Genomic DNA, 27,366 nt, shown 5'->3' with positions numbered 1-27,366 from the left:
GAAAAGGTACAGCAAAGAAAGAACTGGGTATAAATTGAGAAGAAATTTTAGGGTCTATTTGGAGGCAATTGTGGTTTAGCCACTATGAAAGGAAAATGTGACATTACAGCCAATGTGCTGGCTGCCCATTTAATTCACTGTTGGAGGATTTTCCTGTTACCAGCCAATATTCAGGTTTGCAGAAGGTGTAGTGAGGATATGGGAGCATGGCTGAAGCTTCTGTTAACTTCAGAAACTATGCAACTTGGTGTTGTAAAACTGCAAATAATGTGGATTTCTTTTTGGGTTCTGGCCTGCAAAGGATTGACTGACATTCACTCTTCTACTGGGGCAAACTCTTCTCCTCCTTTGTGGTATTTGAACATTTACTTTTAGCTAAGCCAATTTTTAAAGCTACTTGTATTTAGTTGGTGGGCAGGCAGAAGTGGAGATAACTATAACTATTTTGGGCCAAGTAAAAATCAGTTGCACTGTAACTTGATGAGAAAGATTTGGATCCTTTCAGAATTGAAATTTTCTGTTAAAAAAGTTTTGGAGTATGGTATGAAATATACATTGACCACTATTAATTTGTTTGCAGTGAGTTTGTATCTGTTTTGACTTAAAATTTTCATTCAGTGAAAAATTCTTCTGAATCTGTCTGACAAATAGGTTTAGATCTCATGTCAGCAAAGTGTTCTCAATGACTGGAAGCAGGCTTGCTGCCGTGGCCTTCTCCTGATGATGCTCTTTTTTGGGTGTGCAGTACAGATGGGCGTTGTGCAAGCAGCTCCTGAGCCAAAAATAGTGATGACATGGAAGAGAGAGTCCAGTCTTTCTCACCCACTGTCATCCTGAGGCTGCCAGTGGTGAATAATCATCCCTAGCACTCTTAAGAATGAGAAAAAGAGGAGGGGTGTTTGTTCTGGTCCTCTTTGTTCTTTCACTTCTGGTGGCAACTCATTTATGACAACTGAATAGCTGTGCCTGCATCTGCTGCAGCTTGTGCTCTGGGCCCTTCTGTATTCCCAGATTCTGTAGTAGCACAATGGGCTACGGATTTTTTCCCCTTGCTCAGATTCTCAGCTTTCATTAATTTAAAAAGAAAAAGTAAAAAAAAAAAAAGGTTTTGCCTCTTGTGGCTCCAGAGACAACCTCAGAAATATGAACCAAATGTGAGATGATGCCTGGCTGAGTCTGCGGTCGCCCTCCACAGTGAGCAAATGCCAAATGAGTTAAAAAAAGAGAGGGACAGATAACTGCCTTCTCTTCATATGCTCTGTCACCAACTGCCACATGCTGCCTGCTTGCTTTTCCTGATGGCTTTTCCCCTAAATTTAACAATTCTGCCTTGCACCCATAGTTATCCACGTTGTCTCCCACATCATCATTTATTATTTGACTCCAAGTGTGGGCACTCAAGCAGCTACATCAGCACAGCCTTTCCAACATGAAAGTGGCACAGAACATAAAATGTACCACAAAAAAATATTTTTCTTTCATTTTTAGCTAATGAGCTAATTCTAATGCTTCTTCTAAAATGAGACTAAATCTTGAAAACATAGGAGTCATGCTTACAAAACTGATTTCCTGTTTTGAAAATCCCTCATATTAGTTGGAGAACTTGAGGTATTTTAAAATCAGACAATTTGACAGATAAGTTGGAATGAACAGCAGATAATTTCTCATTAACAGCATAAAGGTAAATAGGTAAAAATGCATATGTGCAAATGGTTTTAAAAGGCTTCTTTTTAATAGGCATTTACCTAATTTCTTCTTTTTTTTTTGTTAGACACATAAATCAAGTATCTGTGGCATGTGGCTTGATTATACCCCTCAGTTCAGCACTGACATTCTTCTGAAGAATTCCTTCTCATGCATGAGGCATGAGTGCCCCAGTGCAGCACAACCTGTGCAGGGTCACAGGGAGCCATAGTTCTCATGAGGTTAATGGCAAATACCAGAAAGATACTGGAAAATTCAATAAAAAACCGAAAGTGGAGGTGAAAGGGTTCAGTTAAACCTCAGAGGCAACTTTTAAGTTTAATTCACCCACTTGTCCATAAGCAGGAACTGACAATGTCATCCATTTTTCACTCATCCCTTTACTTGTCATTCAGTTCCAGACAGACAGGAACTTTTAGGAGTTGGTATTTATCCGAATTTGTTCTTGATTGGAAATCTCAGGAACATGTCTTTCTCATGTTTCTGCTGTTTACTGGTCTGAATAGATGTGGAGGGTTGTTTTCCTTATAGCCTTTCCAAAAAAATTTTAAAAATTAGCAAAATTTTGAAAATTTTAGAGAAATAGAGTAAAAAAATCATAGTGCAACTTCTCTCACAAACCTCACTGTTTGGTGATTAGAGCTACCAAGGTAATTCTATTGCTGAATCCCCAAACCAAATTAGTTGCCAGATTTGAAGCTGAGCCTTTCTGCCATTCCAGAAAATAAATGGCGTGAGACTACTTCAGGAGAGATTGCTTCCAAAATAAAAAATCTAAGTTGTCCTTTAATTTTTCATTGTAGGATGGAATTTGTTTGGGTGATTTCATGTTTCTTTGAAGTCTTTATGGGAGTTGGAGTCTTGCTGTAAAAGATAAACTATATATTTATGTGGTTGTAAAATTTACTTCTATAATATTGAAGCTTTGCAAAAGTTTATTTCTTGTTTAGGTTTGGAAAGAAAAACTCTTTAGAATGCTTGGGAAAATATAGGGAGCTTTTAATTACTGTGTCCTTTCTTTTCATTACCACTTTGAAAGCATTGTACTAGGGAATTTCATATTTCCTTGTAAAAAGTTGTGTGTGAACTTGGAGTTTAATTGCCTCATAATTAAAGAGGGAAGACTGAATTGGTTTAAATGGACTATTACCTGTAGATCTAATTAAATAAACTTCTGTGCAGTGACACGGACCAGTGAGAGCAGCAGATTTCAGCCTCAGCGTCTCGTAGCACCTGCAGAAGAGGCAGAGAAATTTGCAATGCACAATAGGCTGCAAATGCACTAAAAGCTAAGTGTGCTGCCTGAGTCTCCAGGTGCCCTCTACTCTGCTGGATGAGTTATTCTTTTTGAGCAGGTGTGCATAAATGGCCACAGAAGTACCTAATTCAATACGTGTTTAGATCAGCAGCATACATTATTAATGTCAAAATTACTGCCATGTTTGGAATAATTTGGATTTCTCTAAAGCTTCCAATTCAGTTAAATACATTAAAATGCATTTAAAACTTCTGTTATGTGCTTATGTAAATCCATTTAAAGATATGAAAGTGGAAGGATATTTTGAAGTATTGAAACTTGCTAGTTAATAGCTTTTTTACTATTAAAGTATAAAAAGGTTGACATGCTGTAAAAGTATTTATAACCAAGATACTTTTTCCCCCCTTTTGAATGGCCCTAGGTCTTGCCAAGGAATACATTTGGAACAGATTTGTTTACAGAACTGCCAGAAATGTCATAAATTAGAACAATCCATATTGGAGCTCCCATTGGGTTTAAAGTGATGTGTTGTAAGAAAAATTTTAACAATGCAAGAAGCAGGGTCGTGGGACTGCAAGTTCTGTCTACTGTAACTTCTGTTTTGCTGAGCTTCAGTAGTTCATGGGAATGCATCTGAAACAAAATGAGCTTTCTCTTCATATTTTGGTACTTCTTGCCCATGAAAGTGACTTTATTGTGTGGGGCAGGGTTGAAAAGCAAGTTTGCAGGAGCTTTGTTTGGAAATGTAAAATGACTTCATTTAGGCAGATATTTGGGGGAAAAAACATAGCTTTGTTTTCCTTCTTCAAACTAGCAACAAAAAATTCAGACTTTAAAAAATTCAGTTCTATCTATAAGGCTTCTTTTGAATTGTTTGCTTATTATAGTATGGCCTGATGCAGTGGTTAAAATTAACATCCTGATTTATGTCCAGAAGTCTGTTACAATGGCAGTTTGTTAATCCCAGCCCTCAAAGGGTGTTTCATCCTGGGATGTGTGAAGGTCTGTATGAGTGTGGTGTGCTTCTTGCTATCTAAGCTTACTTTCAGATACAATATGTAGGATCTCATTTACAAAGAATGTATGGAAATACTGAAAAAAAGGGGGGGAAAAGCTATTTTTTGCTTCCATAAACATGTAGCAAATCAAATAGTTTAAAACTGCTCTGAAGCCTTCTGAAATTTATTTACCTGTCTGAAGTGCTTAGATATTTGGTGTATCTCAGGTAAGAAGGGATCAGGGTAATATTTTTAGCTCTAGTATGGAATAAAGCAATCAGAGCATATTGGAATGTTTTGTGTTAGAAGAGACCTTAAGACCATCTCATTCCAACCCCATGCCATGGGCAGGGACACCTTCCACTATCCCAGGCTATTCAAAGCCCCATCCAACCTGGCCTTGAACACTCCCAGGAATGGAGCATCCACAGCTTCTCTGGGTAGTGATAACTCATTTAAAGGAAAAAAAATGCTAATCACACAAGCCCTTCCTTTTTTACTTTTTTATTTGGAGGGCTGAGGGGTTTTTTGTTCACTTTCCCACCCATTTTGGGAAGCAAAATGAAAATTGTTTTTCAAAGAATGCAAAACAGGCAAGAGTCTTGTTTTTAAAGCAGAGATACAGAGACTGAGACAGAGGCACTTAAACAGTTATCACTGCAAGTTTTCCTGGGAAGGCTGGGAGTCAGGGGAGGTGAAGTGTAATCATTAGTCAGGCAACACTGAGCATCAGCTGAAATCTCAGGGTTGCTGTTGTGCCAGTCCATCGGGGGTTTTCTCATCACAGGGAAATGAAATCCACTACTGAAAAAACAGACCGTGTAAAAATAAAAATAGCTTATGTTTGCAGGTATATATTGGAAGGCAGGATGTGAGCATGGGATTAATGTGAGAGGTTGGGGATTTTGGGAGCTGGGTCACTTGGGTCTAAAGACCTAGAGAATGATTTTGAACAGCTCCCTGCCTGTTCTTGTTCAGCCAAGAAAAAAGGGACAGATCTGTGTGAGGTGAAGCAGGGCAGTTCAGAGGAAGGTGAGTGAGTGTGTTTGCTCCAGATTGAGCAAAACAGAGCTGTTCCCTGTGCACACATGAGCCAGGCAAAGGGACACTTGTCCCTAATTGCAGCTCCTTGGATGCATGTGACTGTGGGTCCATGCACCAAGCAGGGCCCTGGCTTTGGTGTGATTTTATCAGTGCTGTGTCTTCTGCAGGATCCTGACCTAGAAACAGCCTTTCACTTCAAGTGGGAGCTTGGGATCTGTAGAATCACAGGGCACTGTCTGCTCTTACTCAGCAAAGTTTTTTATTTGGGTTATGTGCAAGAATTAAGGGCTTCACAAAGTTACATAGAGGCTATTTTAATAAAATAGATAGTGAAGCAATTAATTATGCCATCCTACAGGTCAAGTAAGGACATTAGTTGAATTTGTGGCACATTATGGTGGATAAAGCTGTTACTGTGTTTCCTTTTAGAGCAAAAAAAGAAACAAAAAAGCCTCTGGAATGGAGAAAGATTATTTTCTTGTTCCTGGCCTTTTGATTAAAAAATCTTCAAGTAGTCAATCTTGCTTGTGTAGTCTTATCCTCTGAACTGACTGTGCAAGTGTCCTCTCCAGTGATTTCATTTCATGGAGAAGCATGATTTTGTTTTGGGTGTTCTATTGGTTCAGTCCTGTTTGTAGTGCTTCCATAATTACTAAGGGAAGCAGAAATATTTTAGTAGCACTTCCATAGTTGGCCTCTGTGTTCTCATCTGTGGTGTTTGTACAGTGCTCATGTAGACTAAACAATTAACAGAGTGACCTTAATGGGATGTTCAGAACCTCTGCTGAAGCCAGTGGGGAGCAAAAACCACAGCTCTGTTACCAGCCTGAATTTGCTGTCAGAACAACCTCACAGACTGAGCAGTTTGATCCACAGAGTGTTTAAATACAATAAAAACATAGATGTAGAAGCAGCATCCTTCAGAGGCTCACTTAAAATGATTTTTCCTGTGGAGATGGGGTCGGAATTGAATTGAACACATTGATCTATGGTTGCTTTTCCTTCAGTATAATTTAGAGATTGGTAACTCAGCTGTGGTTTGAAGAGCAGAGTTGGTTTTGTGTCTGACTAGCTGAGCTGGCTGCAAGGAAAGGATCACAAGCTGTCCCTGGAGAAGTGAGGTGCAGTTCTGGCCTGAAATGCAGTCACTGGAGCTGCTGCCTCCGTGACCTCTGTGGTTTTCCCGTAACTTCCGCAAGAGCAGCGTTCAAGCACACGGTGTGTCATCAGTCAGGGAGGGCAGGTCCTCATCAAGTGCTTACCTTGGCCCTACCAGAGCAAATGTTTGAAATGGCAGAGGCAGCCCTGTATCCACACGGCTCTGCCTGGGTTCAGCCCCATTCCTGAGAGCCTTACAGCTGCTAAGGCAGCACAGGGAACTTCCCTGCACGTGCTGCTGGGAACAGTGTCCCTTTCCTTGAGTGGGCAGGGCACAGACACAGTCTGTGTGTATGAAATTATGTCCCTTTTTCCTCTAAAGAGTAAACTGGCTGGAAAAACAAAGAGATATGACTATGAGAGAACCCGTGTCTTTATACAATGAGTCACCTACCTGAGAACCAGGGTGTTTATCTAGAACTCAGCCCTCACTTGCAAAAAGTAGGTAATTTCGGTGTGCAGAGGTCTTAAGATGTTTAAAACTATTTTTGAGTGTCTCTCCTGTATCATAAAAGCTTTTAAAAGAAGCTGTCGTGGTCAAGTTAGTGATTTCTATACATTTAATCATGCATATGCAGTAGGTGTGAATGCTCTCCTCTGTAATTAGATAAACATAATAATTGTCTTAAGTGAAATAGCTGAAAATTGCTTAGAATTCCATTGTTAACCACACTGGAGAAGGGATTGTTCCTTTAATAATATAATAATAGTTAATAATCTTATTTCGGTTGCAGTTTTGATGGTTTTCTTAGGTGTTTAGTGATGTCCAAGGCAGATACACAATGTCTAATTCAGAGAGATTTTCAATATTATTTCTGTTAATAGCACCTATTTTTTAATATAATAGATGATGATAACAGTGCATCTAATTATCAGAGTTTTCTGCTATTATAACTAATTCATATTCACTGTGTTTATAGGGGAAAATATTTTATTGTGGGTGTTCCCCACTGAGAAATGTCTTGGCTCTTATTTACTCTTCTTTCAACACTGAGTTAAGCAGAACTGGATCAGAAATAATTACAACTTTCTCTCCTCCCAACAGGTTTTCGAAAAATAAGTCTGGATGACCTCCGAAAGGCTTACATTGTGAAAGATGTGCAGCAGTATATTCTGCATCGTTTGGACCAGGAAGAAGCCCTGAGACAGCACCTCACAAAGGAAACAGCAGAAATGCTGAATCAGCTTCACATCAAAAGCAGCGGTTGCTTTTTGTATCTGGAACGCGTCCTAGATGGAGTTGTGGAGAATTTTATCATGTTGCGGGAGATCCGTGATATTCCAGGAACATTAAATGGCCTCTACCTTTGGCTCTGTCAGAGACTTTTTGTGAGGAAACAGTTTGCAAAGGTCCAGCCCATCCTTAATGTAATTCTTGCAGCCTGCAGGCCCTTGACCACCACGGAATTGTATCACGCGGTGTGGACCAAAAACATGGCGCTGACGATGGAGGACTTTCAACGCAAGTTGGATGTCCTGTCCAAAGTCCTTATCGATGGCCTTGGAAATACAAAGATCTTGTTTCATTACAGTTTTGCAGAGTGGTTGCTGGATGTGAAGCACTGCACACAGAAATACTTGTGTAACGCCGCAGAGGGACACAGAATGCTGGCCATGAGTTACACCTGCCGGGCAAAGGATTTAACGCCGTTAGAAGCTCAAGAGTTTGCGTTGCACCTCATTAATTCTAATTTACAGTTGGAGACTTCAGAGCTGGCTTTGTGGATGATCTGGAATGGCACACCTGTCAAAGACTCCCTGTCAACCTTAATTCCTAAAGAGCAAGAGGTGCTACAGCTGCTGGTAAAGGCCGGTGCTCACGTCAACAGCGAAGACGACCGCACGTCTTGCATCGTCCGGCAGGCCCTGGAGAGGGAGGACTCCATCCGCACCTTGTTGGACAACGGGGCGTCCGTGAACCAGTGCGATTCCAACGGGAGAACGCTGCTGGCCAACGCGGCCTACAGCGGCAACCTCGACGTGGTCAACCTGCTGGTGTCGAGGGGAGCGGATCTGGAGATCGAAGACGCCCACGGGCAGACGGCGCTGACCTTGGCTTCTCGGCAGGGCCACACCAAGGTGGTCAACTGCCTCATCGGCTGCGGGGCCAACGTCAACCACACGGACCACGACGGCTGGACGGCGCTGCGCTCGGCGGCCTGGGGAGGCCACACGGAGGTGGTGTCCGCGCTCCTCTACGCCGGGGTCAAGGTGGACTGCGCCGACGCCGACAGCCGGACAGCGCTGAGGGCGGCGGCGTGGGGCGGGCACGAAGACATCGTGCTGAACCTGCTGCAGCACGGGGCTGAAGTGAATAAAGCCGACAACGAGGGCAGGACGGCTCTGATCGCGGCCGCCTACATGGGGCACAAGGAGATTGTGGAGCACCTGCTGGACCACGGTGCGGAGGTGAACCACGAGGACGTGGACGGGAGGACGGCGCTGTCTGTGGCCGCGCTCTGCGTGCCAGCCAGTAAGGGCCACGCCTCGGTGGTCAGCCTCCTCATCGACCGCGGCGCTGAAGTCGACCACTGCGACAAGGATGGCATGACCCCGCTGCTGGTGGCCGCCTATGAAGGACACGTGGATGTGGTTGATCTGCTCCTGGAAGGAGGAGCTGACGTTGATCACACGGACAACAACGGCCGGACGCCGCTTCTGGCAGCGGCCTCCATGGGCCACGCCTCGGTGGTGAATACTCTCTTGTTTTGGGGTGCAGCTGTTGACAGCATTGACAGTGAAGGTAGAACAGTCCTGAGCATAGCATCTGCGCAGGGCAATGTTGAAGTAGTACGGACTCTGCTGGACAGGGGGCTAGATGAAAATCACAGAGACGATGCGGGCTGGACACCTTTGCACATGGCAGCTTTTGAAGGTCACAGGTTGATCTGTGAAGCTCTTATAGAACAAGGTGCTAGAACAAATGAAATTGATAATGATGGACGGATACCTTTTATATTAGCTGCGCAGGAAGGTCACTATGATTGTGTGCAGATGTTACTGGAAAATAAATCCAACATTGATCAGAGAGGCTATGATGGGAGAAATGCTCTCCGGGTTGCTGCCTTAGAAGGTCACAGAGATATAGTCGAGCTACTGCTCAGCCATGGAGCAGATGTGAACTACAAAGATGCTGATGGCCGGCCGACGCTTTATATCCTAGCATTAGAAAACCAGCTTACAATGGCTGAGTACTTTTTAGAAAATGGTGCAAACGTCGAAGCCAGCGATGCTGAAGGAAGAACAGCGCTCCATGTTTCCTGCTGGCAGGGCCATTTGGAGATGGTGCAGGTGCTGATAACCTACCACGCTGATGTGAACGCTGCAGATAACGAGAAGAGGTCCGCTTTGCAGTCTGCTGCATGGCAAGGCCACGTGAAGGTCGTGCAACTTCTCATCGAGCATGGTGCTCTGGTTGACCACACTTGTAATCAAGGTGCTACTGGACTCTGCATTGCAGCCCAAGAGGGGCACATTGACGTTGTCCAGATCTTACTGGAGCATGGTGCTGATCCCAATCACGCTGACCAATTTGGGCGCACTGCTATGCGGGTTGCAGCCAAAAATGGACATTCCCAAATTATCAAGTTACTGGAAAAATATGGTGCATCGACTCTGAATGGTTGTACTCCGTCTCCAGTCCACACAATGGAGCAGAAACCCTTACAATCAGTCTCCTCTAAAATGCAGTCCTTAACCATGAAATCCAATAGTTCAGGGAGCACTGGAGGAGACATGCAGCCTGGGATGCGGGGATTATCCAATGGGCCTGCACACGCCTTCAGTTCTCCTTCGGAGTCTCCCGATTCTACGGTTGACCGTCAGAAGTCATCTTTATCAAATAATTCCCTGAAAAGCTCCAAAAATTCCTCTCTCCGCACCACGTCCTCAACGGCCACCGCTCAGACGGTGCCCATCGATAGTTTCCACAGCCTGTCGTTCACGGAGCAAATCCAGCAGCATTCCCTGCCACGCAGCAGAAGCAGGCAATCCATTGTTTCCCCTTCTTCCACAACTCATTCCCTAAGTCAAAATCACAATTCACCCAGCAGTGAGTTTGAATGGAGCCAAGTGAAACCTAGCTTGAAATCAACTAAAGCGAACAAAGGGAGCAAAACAGACAACTCCAGCAAGTCTGGGTCAGCTGGAAAAAAAATAAAGCAGAGTAGTTCCTCACAACCCAAAGTGCTAGAGTATGAAATGACTCAGTTTGATAAACGAGTACCTATTGCCAAGTCTGGCACAAGCATGCCACTGAAATCAATGCCTCCAGAGCCACAGTGCAAAATTTTGGTCCCTCCAGCTCAGCAAGAAGTCGGTCGATCTCAGCAGCAGTTCCTGATTCACCAACAGAGTGGGGAGCAGAAGAAGAGAAATGGCATCATGACAAATCCAAATTACCATCTTCAGAGCAATCAGGTTTTTCTCGGCAGGGTTTCTGTCCCACGAACAGTGCAGGACAGAGGGCATCAGGATGTGCTGGAAGGCTATCCCCCCGCAGAGACAGAACTCAGCCTTAAGCAAGCCTTAAAACTTCAGATTGAAGGTAGCGACCCAAGCTTCAACTACAAGAAGGAAACACCATTGTAAAAGGTAACCTACCCAGTCACAAAGGAACCAAATGCCTGCATTTCATTTAAAATGTGCTAAAATTCCATTTTATTATCGTTTACCATCATAATTGCTGACGTGATGGATGTTAAAATCTTAACCTGTCAAGTATTTCCTTTGCTGTCATTTAAAAGCACCAGCCATAGAGGAGTTGGATCACTGTCGTGTTATCTGTTGAATTCAGTTGCTCAAATTGTGCCCCACTGTCTTTGATAAGTGAGTTTCACATAGCACTGATTTGGAATTTCATTTCCAAACGTAGAGACAGATGAGAATTTCAGTTCGTTATATTTTCAGATACAGTCTTTATTTCATTATTTACGAAAACGCTCCTCAGAAAGTTTCTGAAGGTTCTTAAAAGTTATGGGCAACCACTTTTCTGAATGTGGATTTCAAGGATGAAGCATAAAATACTATTCTAAAGCTTTGATTTTATATTTCTGTTACTGTAAAGGTAATCCTCCTATAAAAGAGGTGGCTTTTCTTAGTGCAAGATTATAATCAATGTTATAGTACCAATTTTCTGACCATTCTGTTGTTCTTAATCAGTGGAGGTCGTTTAGATATCTCACCTCCTCTCCCATACTGAATTTTAAGCTGAAAAAGTAATTATAAGTCTCTTTTTCAGACATGAATTGTCAGTGAGTCAGCTAAAATAGTTCTATTTTTCTTCCTCTTCCTGTTAGGTGTATGTTTTTTAGGGTATTTGGAATGTGTTAATATATTTTCTACTGTAATTTCAGAGAAGCAGAAGAAGAGGTGTGCCCACCTCGTAGGGCTTGCTCACTTATTTTTGAAAACATTTTTTTTGTGTGTGTGAATGCAGCATTTTGGACAGCTCAGGCTGCTGCTCCTTAGAACAAAAATGTTCTTGCCAGTTCTGACTCAGTTCTGCTGCAGGTCATCAGAGACAGAGTGTTTCTAGGACAGGTGCAGAATCCACACATGGAAGGTTTTCAGCTATCAAAAACACATGAATAGGTGTTTTCCCAAAATGTCCTGGAAATTGATTTTAATGGAATATATCTGTAGACACAGCTGAGGTCCCTGGAGAATTGCAGAGCAATAGAATATTGTGCAGGATCTTGTTGGGCTGGCATTTTGGTTCAATTAAAATGTTTGAAACAATGCAGTGTTTTAGAAACATCTGCACTAGAGCCTGCACGTTTGTAAAATGCAGATTTTACCAAAGGGTCAGATGAGCTGTGGGGCAGGACAGCAGGAACAGGCATAGAGAGGAATCATCAGCTGGGAGAGAAAAGTCCTTAAATCTTCATAAAAGTTACAAGGACTTCAGATTCCCACAGTAGTACATCATGCCCAAACAGGAGTAGAATTTATTTGTAATTTTTTCCTGCTTCTGTAAAACTTTAAACCGTGTAATTAAGGATTGTATTTCCTAACTCTTACGTGCCTCCACCTGATGTTCATCGCTTGCTTTCATGTTATACTTTATTGTAAATCCATTGTGTGGTTCTGATGTGTTCATCTGACCTGACCTGTCATCAAAAGACTGGTTTTGGTGAATTTTTCCATCTTCCTTTATTTTAAAATATAATCAGCATATAAAGAAATCTGAACATTCCACATATAGTACTAAAATTTGGCTTTGCTTTGTCTGGAACAAATGGTGTGTTACTGAAAATTCAGGGTTTCTCTCAGTGAAGTTCTTGGTTTTGCAAATGACTTTTCTCTTAACACTTTCCAGAGCGTCACTTTAAAGATGGGAGTTTAGAACAATTCTGTGTGGATTATCAGTTGCTTGACACAGGCTGTATTTTACCTCCTCTTTTGCCAAATCTCAAGCAGAAAAATGGGTGATTTCCCTGACTGGTGGATAAATGAGTCACCTGTGGGGAATCACATCAGAATACTCCATGGGAGCACCACAGGAATGGCTTTCCTTCCCTGGCTGCTGCTTCCCAGCCTTTCCAAGAAGCTCTCCTGTTGTGGGGACTTTGTAGGGGCTTGGGTTGGCAGAGGGCACAGGGAATCAGTCACGGGACCAGGGTTAGGCAGGAAGCACTTTTCCTCATCAGGTTGTTGCTGTGTGCTTTTGACTTTAATTAGGGATGATACAGCTCCATTTCTGACAGTGCTGTTTGTGTTATTTCAAAGCTCAGTGTTTTTATTTTCTACTTCCAGGCCAATTCCATGATGCTGTGAACAGAAGCGCTTCTGCTCCCGATGATTTATCAGCTGGCTGGGATGAAAGCAAACAGTGCTTGTTTAGTCCACCTAGAAATTCAAGAATGTGATTCCTACAGTTCAGTTACCTTAATTACTGTAACGTGCCTACATTTTCAGGCTGCCTTCTCAGTATAACCCTCTGTGCTTCGAAATTTTATTTTGTGTACTTTGTATTTAATACACAGAATGAGCACTTTTTTTAATTGCAGAAAGATATATGCTGTATTTCCCTGACCACAGCTGAAAATGGTAAGAACCAGGAATTCTGATTTCCTATTCCAGATCGCTTGGTAGAGGTGCATGTGCCACAGTGAACTGTGCTATGGAAAAGGCAGTGCTTTTTGTATTTATTTTTCTGTGGCTAAAGAAAACAAGCAACGAGTTTTGTCACATTTGCATTGTTGTCATGTATTGTCAGTTCCCTGTGTACTTCAAAAGGTTCCCTCCAGAATTACAAGTCTTGTAACAGTATTTTATAAATACTGTACTTGTGTGTTCTGTCTGTGTAATTGCTGTTCAGTGGTGGCAAGGAAGTCGGACTGCAACCACCTGCAGTGTCTTTGGGATTTTTAAGAGGCAAAAATCTACTCTCTGGTACTACAGCACCAAATCTGGATGGCAGACTGGGACCACTGAAAGCAATAGGCAAATTTTGGACACTCGGTCTTCAGTAGGTTTTGTTATTGCTACGGTGATGAGGTAACTAATATGGGTATGTCTGAGGTGCTAAAAGGTCTGATCCTGCTTTCTTGTATATCTCTATATGTTAGAAACAGCTCTTTCTCTTTTCCAAGGTAAAGGACTATTTTTGGGAATGTCAGTAAAGCAAACCATGGAAAATACAGACCCTTTGTGAGCGAGGCTGAGAGAATACCCAGCAGGAGTGCAGTGGAAAAGCACAGCGACAGCATTGCCTGGGGAGTACAGAGATGGCTGGGTTGGCCCTGTCTTGAGACAATAACTCCTTAAAGCACAAACTTGTATGAATGTGGTTACTGCTTCATGGGGATTAGGTAGAGCCAGTGTGTCTCTGTACCTGGAGCACGGTGAAGGAGCAGTCAGGAGAGCCCATCCATGGATAGTGGAAAGCTGGTTTCCTGCTCTTACAGCAGAAGTATTTTACTTGTGTGGAAGAGAGCAAAGTCAAGGTCATTGTTGTGAAAGAGAGCAGTGTGAGTTTTCCCTTTGAATGTGCACATCTTACTTGCACAGTTCTGCAAGCGATAAAATGAAACAAGTGGGTTCTTTTCTCCTACAAATGCAAGCTATATTCTGCTATATTCACCATTACACAGCCTTGCTCTTTAGAAAATAAGCCTATTTTTGTATGCAAGTGTTTCTTCTAAAGGCTTGGGTTTCATCTTTTTCATACTCTAATTCTGATCATTCCAGAAATAAGATGATGGAGAGCTGAGGTTATCTTTCCTAGATGAATAATTTGGTCCTTAAGCTTTGATGAATGGCCCCTGGATGTAGATGTAGTGCATATTCTGAGGCACTGAAGGGCTCCATGTCTGGTTATTATGATCAACTGTCATCAGAATTCTTTTTTGCTTTTAAATCTTGCACCTCCATTCTTATTTGCTTTTTCCTAAATCTCAGAAAAGAATCTTTTATAGTCAGGCATTCAGCATATAGTAAAATTAGATGTTAGAAGCTGACACACGGCAATATGGATTGTTCTGAATGTTTCATGTATTGAATTTCTTGTCCCCGTGGGACAATTATAAAATAAACATAACAGGAGTCTGGCAGAATGGCCTTAAGAGGGTTAGTGGTTTAGAAAAGAGAAAGTACCAAAATGTTCTCAGCAAACTTGTTCCAAACCTCAAGTGTGGTACATTTGCAATACTGTGCAAGAATACGACTTTCCTTAGTGATTAGATGTATGTTTTGTTCTGTGGAAAGGGATCTCTGAATGCCAACATTTTTTCTACTGACCTTGACTGTCATTGGGATTATATTTATTTAATTTTATTGTGTTGTTATTAGTTGCACCTTGTGGACAGAGGACGTAAAAATATGGCCAATTTCACAAGGGGCCACAGCTTACAGATAGTCTGGTGGGTTTTGTGTGAATAGTATTTACATTTGAAACAGTCACTGGGGAAAACCTCTCTCCAAATGAGCAGAAAGTAGACCTGTCAAAAATGTTTTCAGAATGACAGTTCTGCCACATTTGAATATCCCTTTGGAACGGGGCAGGAATTGCTTTAAATCATCTATTTTCTCAGATGGTCTGTGTAATTCCACATTGCTGTTGTGTGTGATTTTTAGCATCACCATTTGTGAGGGGTTTCTGTGCCAAGCAAAGTTGCTGTTCCCCCATTGTTCCCTCTGCCCTGCCCTTTTCCATCTGTAAATGGAGTGGAGGTGAGCAGAGAGGTGCAGCTGTGACTCAGCACAGCTCCTTCTGCCAGGGCAGCGCTTCTCACCACCCATAAAACCTGAATAAAACAGGAATCCTGTTTCTCTTCATCCCATTTCGCTGGTCCTTCCAAGGTCATCTCCACGAGACATCCAAAATTCTTGATGGGAGAGCTGGGAAAAAAAACTGTTTTGTGGACTTGGATATCAATACTGTGTGCATGTGGAAAAACTCATCTGGAGAGAAATGCATTAAGAGATACCGAGGCACAATTGATGCATTTTTGTCTTCTCTGTGATCAGTATTGAAAACATCACCATTTCTTTAAAACTAAAAAGGTGTTTTCCCTCCTCAGTTACTCTGCTATGCAAATGTCTGTTATGCTTAATATTCCCCATCTGAACTCCTCAGTTAACTTGGTTTGCAGATAGACTGTTTTTTCCTGGAGTGGGTTGTAAATAGCCTTTAATGTACATTGAATGAATTTCACATTGTAAAATTTTTATTTTATTCCTTGTATTATATTAAGCGAAAATCCCTGTGTATATTAAAGTGCATAATAAATATATTTGCTTTTCAGCAGACATCTGACTGTTTTAATTTTTCTACCTCATTTCCTGGGACATTTCAGGAAAAGGTTATTAAACTTGATTAACTTTCATGTAGTACTAAATGAAGCATGATGTATGTTTCCAGTAAGCAGCCCAGGCTAGCCAACCTCAGATCCTGGCATTAATTCCTGTGGCTTTGAGCATATGCAGGAGAAGATTTGCTGCATGTCCTTCTGTTTAAAGTGACCATTATATACTGTAAATACCACAAGGGCCAATAAATTAACTATTTCAGTTGCTGTAAGTGCTTAACAAGTTCAAATGGGTTTTGTTAATTATTACCTTGGTGAGTATTTCTCTATAGTATTTTCAGCTTAAGGAAAAGCTCTCTTACTTTGAGTGGCTACTCGTTTTTCTTGAATGTATTAGTAGAAAAGGTAGGGGAGAGAAGTTTTCTGCTCCTTGCAATAATACCCTTTGTCTCTGTGATCTTGTCTCAGTTCTTCAGATCGTAGAGCCACCATGATTTCTCTGCAGAGGGTTTTTGAGTGTGCAGGAGGAGCTTGGTTGTGCCTTCTGCAGATGATGCTTCAGCTTTACCCCCCAGGTATTCTGGTTCACACAGATCCCAGCAGCTGGTACACACAGCTCAGCTGATTCCTAAGATTAGGTGAATGGCAAAATTGTCATTATCTGCTGACTTGTTTTCTGTGGATTTCTGTTGTTTCTCACAGCATTTATAGACCCTCTTTTGTTAAGTTCTCCATCTGAAATAACAAAGTATGAGCTGTGTTAATTCAGTGGCTCTTTTTCATTGAAGCAAAGAATTTTCACTGAATTAATCTCTGAATAAGTTTTATTATGTCCCAGAGACAGACATTTTCTCCAGATAAGCATTGTAATAATATTTAAATAAAATTATTCAACACCTCTTTTAAATCTCTTATTCTATGGAATATACACAGTCCCATTAAATACTGCTTCACCTCCTCTGTGAGATCCCTGCTACATTTTGGCTTGTGTATTACATATATTTTCCACAAGAAAGCTGAGATTGCTTGGCACAGCAAACTAAAGCCTTTCAGTTGGAGGCCCTTGGAGAGACAGCAATGAGAGTTTGGCCTTGATCTAAATCCTAATCATCTTGTGCTACAAAGAGTCACAGAAACAGGGCATGGGACTCCATATCCTATTGGCAAAAATCTAGTAGGCAAATCATTTTGATAAAGAAGTCTCCAAATGTATAGGTAGGCAATATAAACAGATTGACCTTTGGAATTAAAATGTAATTTGCTGATTGTGGGGACAGAGTAAGGCGTTGGGGTCTGGTTGTTGGTTTTGGTTTTTTATTTTCCCCAATAACTTTTTTAATGTAACAACTTTTAAGCCTGCATCTCCTAGGGGAAAAGTTATTTTGAAATATTAAGATAAGTAATAAAATTCTCTCCTCTTAAAGTTGAGGCTGTGAGCAGAGCTATTGTGTGTTTGTTATGTCTTGGTGAACATGAGGCAATCTCAGAGAGAGACTTTAAAACTCAAAACTTTATCCATAAATGACAAAGACAGAGTGGACCTTTATTATGATTTATTCTGTCATTTTCCATTATGCTGTCTATCTAGTTCCCATTGTGTTTTCCCCAAGAACAACACATTCCAGTTTTGCTCCAGCTTTAATAATAGTGTGATAGTTCTGTTGCTGTTTTTTTCACACTGCTCTCACGAAAGGTGTTACTATTCGCCAGTAAATCCCAAAGCACTTGACAGAAAACACAGGAGAAATACTGAGATGAGGATGCATTTGCTCTGTCAGTCACTGAACAGGCTCAAAACAACGTCAGGAAAAGCCCCTGGGCCTCTCCCAGCACTAGGCAATTCTGCTGCCTTGAATAACCTGTTGTCTGGCATTAACTCATCTCCTGCTTTTTTTCTTTTTTTTTTTTTTTCCCCTGTTGCTTTTTTTAGTTGCTTTTTGTGCATTTGCAGTGCAGCTCGCTGGAGGCTGTCCATGCAGCTGGGTGCTGCCAGCTCCAGCTCCTGGCTGGCTGCTGGAGCTGTGGGAGAGGAGTCAGCTCCACTCTGGAGGCTGCTCTGCCAGCAGATTCCTGCCTGGTTGGGCTGGGGACCAGGGACCACCTCGCTGCGTCTGGCCCGTGCTGAGCAGCGTGGCACGGGGGGAGAGCCTGCCAAGCTCTCTCTGGAGCTGTGCTCATTTCTCCTGCTGCAATCAGAGCTTTCAGAAAAAAAAAAAGAATAGAAAAAAAAGGCAGGCTTATCCAGGAACCTTGTTGACAGGTGAGAGCTCTGTGAGAGGCAGTACTGAGCATGCATCCAAGCCTTTGTGTCCTGGTGCCAGTTTTCTGCTAATGTAACACTCTGAATTGAAGGGGAGATAAAGCAGTCTGAATGTTGCTGTCTGTGCTAACATTTCACGTCTCCCCTGTGCCCTGGTTAGCTGTCAGCCTGCTGAAGAATTAATGGGGATGCCTGCTTCTGAAGGCTGTCATTTGATGGTATTCATGGTGTGGAGAGACAAGATCCTGCTACAGGCACAGTGCTCAAAGCAGAGGAGTTTTTTTCAGAAGCTGGGTAGGACCAAGTTGCATACTGTCCCTTCCAGCTGGACTTCTCCCTGCAGGAGCAAAAAGCACCTGGACCAGTGATGAACAAAGTTTAGTTGCACGAGAAGAAAGCAGGGAGGAAAGGTTCACGTCATCTCTGAAGCTTCAAAATGCAGCTCACTCTTTGCCACGTCTAAAAACTTCACTGCTAAAGCAAATCTTGAGATGATTAGAGGGTGCATAATTAAGAGTCCTCCCTCATTTGGCTGCCAGAGCTGTTCACTGCAGACCCAGAGCGAGGCAGAAGCGCATTTGCTCTGACTCTGTTGCAATGTTGGCCCTGGTAACACCGTGGTTAATTCTCTCTACTTGTGCTGAGATTTCCCACAAGAGCACTGGATGGAGTTGGTTTTGAAATGCTTTTGCTAATTACTTTTTTTAACATGTGAAATTAATGAACAGAATTATTCAGGGACATTCTTATTTACATGGGGTCGAGACTTCAGCAGTTCCAATCCACTTCCATAGTAGTATTTGAAGAGTGTGGTTCCCTTCACCTGAGGAAAGGTAGCAAAATCTGTGCTTAAATTGATACTAAAGTGCTTTTTGGCTCACACTGCTGGCTCATTTACATGAAGCCTGTTTTCTAAAAAGGATAAGTCTTTCCTCTTTGCCAGGATGGGATGATGGATTTAAGAACAGCCTTTCAGGACACACCAGAAGTTCATCCAGCCCTGCAATCTGTCAGTAGTAATGACCAATATCAGATGTGAATAGAAAAGTACAACAACAGGGTACATTTTCAATGATTTATTTCCTCTGAGTGTTCTCTAGCTGTTTGTGGTTCTGGGATTTCCCAACCCAAAGACAATGTTTTTATCATTAATATTTTCTGTGTCAATCAGTGCTAACTAAACCAGGAACAAGTGGCTGAGATTGAAAAAGTGCACTGTAACTTATAAATAATATTTGTTTTTAAGGGTAAGACCACTGGACGATCAGCTGCTGAACACAAGTTTTAAGCTTGTGAGTAGATTGATACCTGGTCTCTGTATGTCCAAAAGAATTTGGTCTGGAATAAATGTGGAGCAGTTCATATGAGCATTATACAGTGCAAAAATTGAAGATACTATTTGAAGCATAAGGATTTCCTTGCATCTGCTGAAAACCTGTTTTGCAACAAGCTAGAAGGAGCATTTCTGTGCCCCAGATCTGTGTAGGGAAGTCGGTTGATCTTTTTGCATGGAGAAGATGATCCCAAGAACATCAGAGTTATTCTTCCCTTATTAACAACATGAACAAACTTGAGTACTGATTCACCACTTCTCCAGCTCTTAGCCAAAGCCATCAGATGCTGGTAATGGGGAATGCACACTCTCAAAAATGAGTGGTTTCCAGATTAAAAGTGGGCACAAAGGAGAGCACAGGTGCAGGAGGGTATTTCCATGGTGCTGTTCGGCACTGCCGCTGTGCAGCACGGCAGGAACCAGGTGAAAAGGAAAATTACTGCAGCAGATGTACTCCCTCCTGTGTTTCCTGAGCTCCCAGGTTGCCAAGCCGTATCCCCAGGATAAAGCATTTTCCCTGCAGAAATAATGACTGTGTTTGCCTTTTCAATCTGTTTTCATTTAACTCTGGGGTTTTCACAGCTCACATGGACAGTGACTAGAAGTTGCCAAGTAGTGTCGAGCTGCTTTAAACTTGATATTCCCCACACTCCTAATCTACTCCTTCAGGAACAAAACAGGTTTCCACAACTTAGGTAACACCATGGTTGAAGTATTCCTTGGCTCCTCAGTTTTCCCACTCTGGCAGGACCGCTAGGCTGTGGGCACGGTGCCTCACATGGAAAAACCAGTCTCAATTAAATCTGCTCTGTTCTCATTTAGGCATCCTAATTATCAGGGGGTGGGGTGGTGCTGAGCGTGGAGATGGACAAACAGAGGATGGATGTGGAAAAGAGGCTCGGTCTGTACATGTATGTTTGTTACATCCCAGGGGGAAGCATGGAATGCCTGTCTGAACACCCAGCTCCACGGTGGGCAGCCCTGGCTAACCAGAGAGCTGCCCTTCAGCAACACGTGAGAGGTGAGACTGGCAACCAAAGCCTTCAAACACACACCAGGGGTGTGTCATTTTTGGCACATCGAAGGCTGTCAGTGAAGAGCTGTACTAGAAAAGCTGTCCTCGGGATGGATACAGCACAGGATGTGAGGTATGGGAGCTTCCCCTTGTGAGAAGAGAGCATTGCTCATCTGCCCAAGAGGTTGCTACAGAAGAGGGCCTGCGAAGTTAGGTGTGATCTGATGATCGAGTCAGCAACAGAATGTCTTCATCCTCCTCCTAATGTAGTCTGGGCTGTCCCCTGCTTGGGAACAGCTGGTGGCAGGACTTTGTTTGGATGTCAGGGCGCTGCCGTAGCCTCAGGGTGGAAAGCCGGCTAACGCAGCGTGACCCCTCCCTTCGGAGGAGGACTTTAATCCGCACATGTATTGGTTTGAAATTACACAAGGCTATTTAAGTGTGTTTCTTCCATTCCCGGGGACGTTCGCAGTTGGGCTCTGTTGTGCAATTAAGGCAGCAGTAGCTGGTTGTGTGCGGCTCTGCTGGGGCTGCAGCGTGGTCGCTGCATCCAGGGCTGGAGCTTCCACGGGATAACTCCAGCCACCACCCGGAATGCCGGCTGCCAGCAGGCTTGGCTCCCCTGGGAACAAGCTGAGGGCTATTCAAAGAGCTTGAATCTCTCTCCAAACATGAAATGCAGCCAGGTTATGACACACAGTTCATCCTCTGTTAGTTGAGATTAACCAGGGAGTCTCCAGGTACACTCCCTCTCCCATCAGCGCTGCGGGATGTGCGTGGGAATGCCGTGTTCGCACATCCACACAGAGAACAGGATTACTGGCCCCGAGGCAGCGCTGGCTTTTCCTGACCTGTGCTGGCTCCTACAGGGCACATTGATGCAGGCAGGAGGAGGTGGTTAAAGGCAGCACATCATCCTCGGAGGCAGCAGCAAGTGGAGAGACCCAGCGTGTCTCAGCCCAGGGCTGCCATCAGCACAGTGCCCATCTCCACATTCTTCCCGGGGAAGGATTCCCCCTCCAGCACCCGGTTCATAACAACATCTCTGCTCGTTTTCCATAACCTCTTTAATCCCTAAATAACTGTGCAAACTGAAGTTTACTGTATAGTGAGAATTGGTTTAGTTTAAGGTAATCCAAACGGAGCATGATGGAATAAATAGAGCTTCACTCACTGTTACTATTTCATCTGGCAGTGGGTGAGCAGCTGACTAAAAGAGGAAACCTACTTCACACAGCAAGAATTTCCATATTGCTTTTAAAAATTAGTTAAATAAAATGAAAGAAAGCAACCCTGAGTCCCTTTTCTCCCAGCAGACTGCAGCATCTCAGAAAGAACAATGCAATATCATGTGTGAAAATGCAGGCATAACTCCCAAATGCTTTCCCTATCTCTGTTTTTATTGCTTCAATAGCAGCTTATGAAACATTAGTGAAAAAAGACTCAAAGCATGACTCTGAAAAGAGGCAGAAAACAATAAAGTAAATCCCATGGGAACAACTGTCACTGTCCTTCAGCATTCCATTGTTCAGTGTATTGGACCAGAATGTCAGTCATTTATCATTTATTGATCACTTTAATACTAGGCATTAGTATAGGAGTTCTGTGGCTGAAATTCCACTGAAAGAACAGTGTTTTATTGCCCAGTTCAAAACCCATGAAAAAATACTCCCAGAAATATTTATGATTGCATGTAATCTGTGACAAATCACAGCGGAATACGGTTTGGCCAGTCCTTGGCTTTAACCAGATGCAGAGGCATCCAGGCTTCTCCATTGTACAAGAAAATGACTCACATATTCCTCTTTCATCCTAGGGGACAGATGAAAAACTGATTGCAGGCTTTCTTGCCACTATCCTTTTTTTGCTCTTGGACCAGTCCAGTGCTCAAGCTGGGTTTAAGAAAAATAAAAGATGTTTATGTCTAAGAGATTAAATATGCTTTGGCTGTAGCCATGAGTTAGTCCCAGCTGTGGCACTGTGCTAAAGTTGTGCTGTATCTCAATCCTGAGGCATGGTGACAGAGAAGAACCTTGAGCATTTGCCCCATCCCATTTTTATGCTGTTTTTCCTCCACTGGCTTTGCAGACTTTCATAACCACAAGACCTTGGAGATTGTGCTGGCAAATTGCAATACAGATTTAAAATATATCTATATGTATACACTCTCTTTACAAAATCCTTACATCCAATGGAAGTTTGGCCCCGTGAAATGATGTTTATAGTACAGTATTTTGATGACTGTAAATGCTGTTGAGACTCGGAGCCCAATACAGCTGCTGTCATTACAAACCCAGAGAGATTGTTTTCAGGCTCATGCCAACAAATTGTGATTAATTTCTTTGTTGTGGTGCAGGCTGGTTTCTGAACACGTTCCCCATTAGCTCTGTGAGCAGCCTGTGCAGTCACTGGCACGCTCCACAGGGCTCATCCATCCTCCCTTCCACATCCCTGCCTGCAAAATGCAGTGGGCAAAGCTCTGCCTGCCTTCCTTCCCTCTACCTTTACCTCCAAACTGGAAACTGCTTCTTTTTTAACTCCTCTGAGGAGGCATTTGGGGCCAGCAAAGATGAGGGTACTGCTGTCATTTATAACAATTGCATATATAATTATATACATAATATATACATTTTTATTATGCATTGCTGTATATATGAAAATAGCAGCAGTTCATCTAAATTGAAACTCTTCTGTGGAAAGAAGACTCAGAGTCAGCTCCAATTTTAGTTTTCTGCAAAGTTTGAAATCACTGAAGCGTTTTCTTTTGCAATTTTGTTACTTCAGTTTTTTTAAGTAAAACTTACAGAAGGAAAAGGCAGGCATAAAACTGGGGGGCTTGAGATGAGCAGACAGCATTTTTCAGCTGATTTGGTGTAGGTTCCTCCCCTTTAGCTCTCTGGGTCATAGTGGCTTTCAGGTGTTGAGACTGAAGTCTTTAAACACAAAAAGTTTAATCTTCACCCAGCTTTAATTCTCCAGTCTTTTCACCACATGAGCTTGTAAATATGCCATGTGCCAGCTTTTCCAAAGTGTAGGTTTTTGCCTGCTTTTAACTTGTTTTATTCATCAAAAACACTCGGAAGTATGAGCAAGCATATTCCAGTCTCTGTTGCTCTGCTCCTTGGCTTTCCTCTGGCTGCCATCCATCAGGGACATGGGAAGAGGCACAGACACAACTTGGCTTTGTGGGGAGCCGTGGTGAGGTTTAAAGCAGGTGAGATGACACCAGGGAGCGTGGGGGAGGAAGCTCATTTCCTCCTCTGGCATATTTTTCCCTTGATTTAATCATTCCAAGCACCCTCTGGATCTAAAACCTGAGCACGGGCGTCTCATCTGCTGAGGTGTAACATTTCAGAGCTTCTGCTCAGAATAAACAAAATGAGCCATGGGTGCTTTCACAGAATACATTAATTTGTATTTTTTGGAGTATTTTTGGTCCAAGTGAGGGGAGTTGGGTTCATGGTCATAAAAAACATGTAGGCCTGGAACCTGGTGTGCCCAACAGGCAGGGATCATAAATCCTGATGCCTTGGCCAGGAACAAAGCTACAAGGGGAGGTCACACATATGTAAGGGAGAGGTTTTTAGGATGAGGATGGTGAAACAGTTTGCCCAGAGAGGTGGTGGAGGCTTCATCCATGGAAACATTCAAGGCTTGGTTAGATGGGACCCTGAGCAACCTGAGCTAATTGAGGACGCTCCTCTCATTGCAGGGGGATTGGTCCTTTCCAACCCACACTGTTCTGTGATTTTTTGTTTGAAATTGCCCAGAAAACCCATCAGGTTTATAGTCCTCAGGTATAACCAGATTTCCTTTACACCTGGAGTAGCTTCATTGAAGTCAACTTTAGATTGGTGCAGTTGGAGCCATCAGGGGTGAGGAAATAAAAGGTAATCTCTATTTGTAGGAAAATGGTATGGTGAACTGTGCTGAGCTGATTAATAAGAACAGAAATAATGCCTTTGTTCCTTCATAAGAGTGGATAATTATGTTTATTTTACTCACAGCAAACTGTTTGGAGCTGACTGGAGGAGATGAAGTAGCTGCTGTGTGATCTCACTCTCCATAGGTCAGGAGTTACATTCCTCTGTCTTAAAACCTCCATCAGTAGCAGCATCTGAACAGTTAATGAGCCTGGTAGAGGATCACACAAATTTGGCATCTAAGGCAGCTTTAATCAGCCTGAAAGTCATGTTGTACAGAGCTTCTGGTGCTGTTATTTACTGCACTACAGTCATGCCTCTCTTCCTTGGAGCCACAGCTCTGCCTAAAGTCATATCACCTACTGCTGTGATCAGATTTCACAAGTCAAGCAGAGTCACCCCAGATCTGTAGGTGATGTAAAAAATCCCTTAAAAATACATCCAGTGCTGCAGGCAAAGGCATCTGAGTCTCAGCTGGATGCCTGTGCTGCTTCTTGGGGGTCTCTCTCGAGGGATTAAAGGATATTTTTTGCACACAGCATGACTGCAACATGAAGGAAGAAGGGTGCAGGAAATGAGCCTTCTCTTTTCTGTCTTTTTAATCCCCTTCTACTTTTGTCCTCCTGTTGTCCCCATGCCTTGTGAATGAAAACCTTCTCCTGAGATGTTCTGTAACCTCATCTAGGGGGCAGGGGTTTGTTGTGATGCCTCCCCAGAACTGATAAGGTGCCTCTCTGCCTTACTCTTCTTCACTCCTCACCACCAGCTTTTTGACAGACAGAAATGTCACTACTAAACCAAATCTAATAATGTTTTTATTATTATTGTTATTGTTATTATTACTATTATTATTCATGTTATTGTTATTTTACTTAGGGGAACAAGAGCGTCTTTCTCCCTAGCAGAAGGAATCTAGCAGAGGTTCCTTGAGTACTCAGGACCTGCAGAAAATGATAGTTCACATCCTCCTGTATCCTTCTTTTATTAAAGCAAGTGTTAAAGCTAATTATATAGACCCCAGGGCAATTGCTGGCTCCATTCAGACACGATGATTGTTAATGAGAACGATGCCTTTTTTTTTAATTCACCATAAAACAAGGCCTGGTGCCTCCAGCTCTCTGCTGCATAAACCCTGGGATGTATTTTTATATCTTTCCATTTGGTTTAGCATTGTCTTGCAGAGAGTGTTTGACAATGACCTTTAATTTGAGGAGATGCTACTGCACTCTGTAATTAAGGCAGCCAGTTGGGTGTTGGGGTTTTTTTTATTTTTTTATTATTTAAAAAAAAAGGCAATAAACCATCAGCAGAAACTTTTTAAAGACCAGGAGACCTCCTCCTTGCTAAGGTGTTTAGAAAGGATATCTCCTAGAGCTTTTTTCCTTGAGAAAATAACCTTCTTTTTAAATATATTAAATATATCAAGGTATTCTATAGATTGTCTTCTTAAAGGTGACTTCTTAAGGTTTTGCTGATGTAACAAAAACAAAACTGGGAAGTGTTTTGATTGTAGCTGAGCTCAAATTTCATTTTGAAGGGGAAAAAAGCCTTTTAATTATTTCTGAAATAATTGCTTGTGATAATACAGTCTCCTTTGTAATGTTTAGACAGAAATAGTTTCTATATAAATAGAGACATTTAATGTAAGAGTAACCTAATCTTTGTTTTGATACTTCAAGCCCTATTATAGGATCAAAAGGTTTTCATATCAGCAGATAACTGTTAAAAAAACAATTTTAATGATAATTGAAGGCCTAATTAGTTAGTTTGTAATGCTTAACTAATATCTTTACTACTTCAAGACTTGCTAAGAAAGAGAGACAATTGCTCTGCCAATTTAGGCTAAAGGAGCTCATAAAATATGAATTTGAAAGGGCTGCCTAAAAACAAAAAGTAAAGGTTCTCTTATTTAAAAAAAAAAAAAAAAAGAAACCTTTTTAAATTGAGCTAAATTAGAATGTACTTTCAGCTTTAAGGAGGTTCTGAGAGTGGCAGTAACTGCATCAATGGATTTCCAGACAAACCACAGAGGAGGGCAGCAATTGTGGCTCTTGTTTTACAGAGAGGAATGTTAAAGAATGGAGAAGGAGGTGCCGTGGAGGGCATCTCATCCAGATGCCAAGGAATGGCCAAGTTCTCACCCTGTCAGTGTGGAAAAGAGGATATCAATGTGATATTTCCATTTCTTTTGCAACCATGGTTCCATCTGTGAGGTTTATCAGTGGTTCTGACAAGAGAAGGAGGTTTCACAGCAAACAAATAAAAGGGATGATATTTGCTGTCACTAGGATGCTGTCTGGGTGGAGAACAAGGGAAGGTGTGAGATTTATGGCATGGAAACCAAAATCCAGGCAAAGTTTTCAGCTTTGTTTTATCAGTGCTGCTCAACATTACACTCTCTACTGTGCATCACCTGCTCTCTCCAAAACAAGCTCATCCTCATCTTGGAGATACGAACTGGTGGAAAACCACAAACCTTTTCTGCAAATGTTTTTATTTGTAGGGCTCTATAACAGAACCATGGAACATTTTGGGTTGGAAGGGACCTCAAACATCATCCAATTCCACAACCTCCCCCTGCCCTGGGCAGAGAACGTGAGCTGCATAAGTACCAGATGAAAAAATAAATCATCTTCAAATATACTTCAAGAAGCCTTTCTGGCCTGCTAGGAAAATGGTTTAAAGCTTTAAATCTTCAGCTATCTTCAGGATTATACAAGCTGAGCAGCTCTGATGGGACTTCTGGTCAGTGGCTTAATGGTTACAGTGTCCTGTGTCAGGGATTATGGACTCCCACGTGCATGGTGCTAAACTGCTTGAGCCTTGGTTTAGCAGAGGGAAAAAAAGCTCTGACATTGCACCAGCTACTTTTGATAGAGTCATAACAGCTCATGACGGCCAGCTCAGAGCCATTGTGCAGG

At 42.4% G+C, this 27,366-nt stretch overlaps 1 protein-coding gene across 2 annotated transcripts in view; it reads left to right on the top strand.

The window, feature by feature from the left end:
- The window catches only part of ANKRD50 (ankyrin repeat domain containing 50), a 40,128-nt gene extending 24,209 nt beyond the window's left edge, over positions 1-15,919 (top strand). For both annotated transcript variants that reach the window (XM_059843750.1, XM_059843751.1), the window contains exons 4-5: positions 7,208-10,755; positions 12,919-15,919. In XM_059843750.1, the coding sequence (XP_059699733.1) occupies positions 7,208-10,752 (3,545 nt within the window). In that variant the 3' untranslated portion in view covers positions 10,753-10,755; positions 12,919-15,919. The remainder of the gene's footprint in view (positions 1-7,207; positions 10,756-12,918) is intronic.
- Positions 15,920-27,366: the final 11,447 nt, after the last annotated feature.

Source organism: Haemorhous mexicanus, chromosome 4, assembly GCF_027477595.1.
Source record: "Haemorhous mexicanus isolate bHaeMex1 chromosome 4, bHaeMex1.pri, whole genome shotgun sequence".
Taxonomy (NCBI): Eukaryota; Metazoa; Chordata; class Aves; order Passeriformes; family Fringillidae; genus Haemorhous; species Haemorhous mexicanus.
This window is presented reverse-complemented; position numbering and strand designations above follow the sequence as displayed.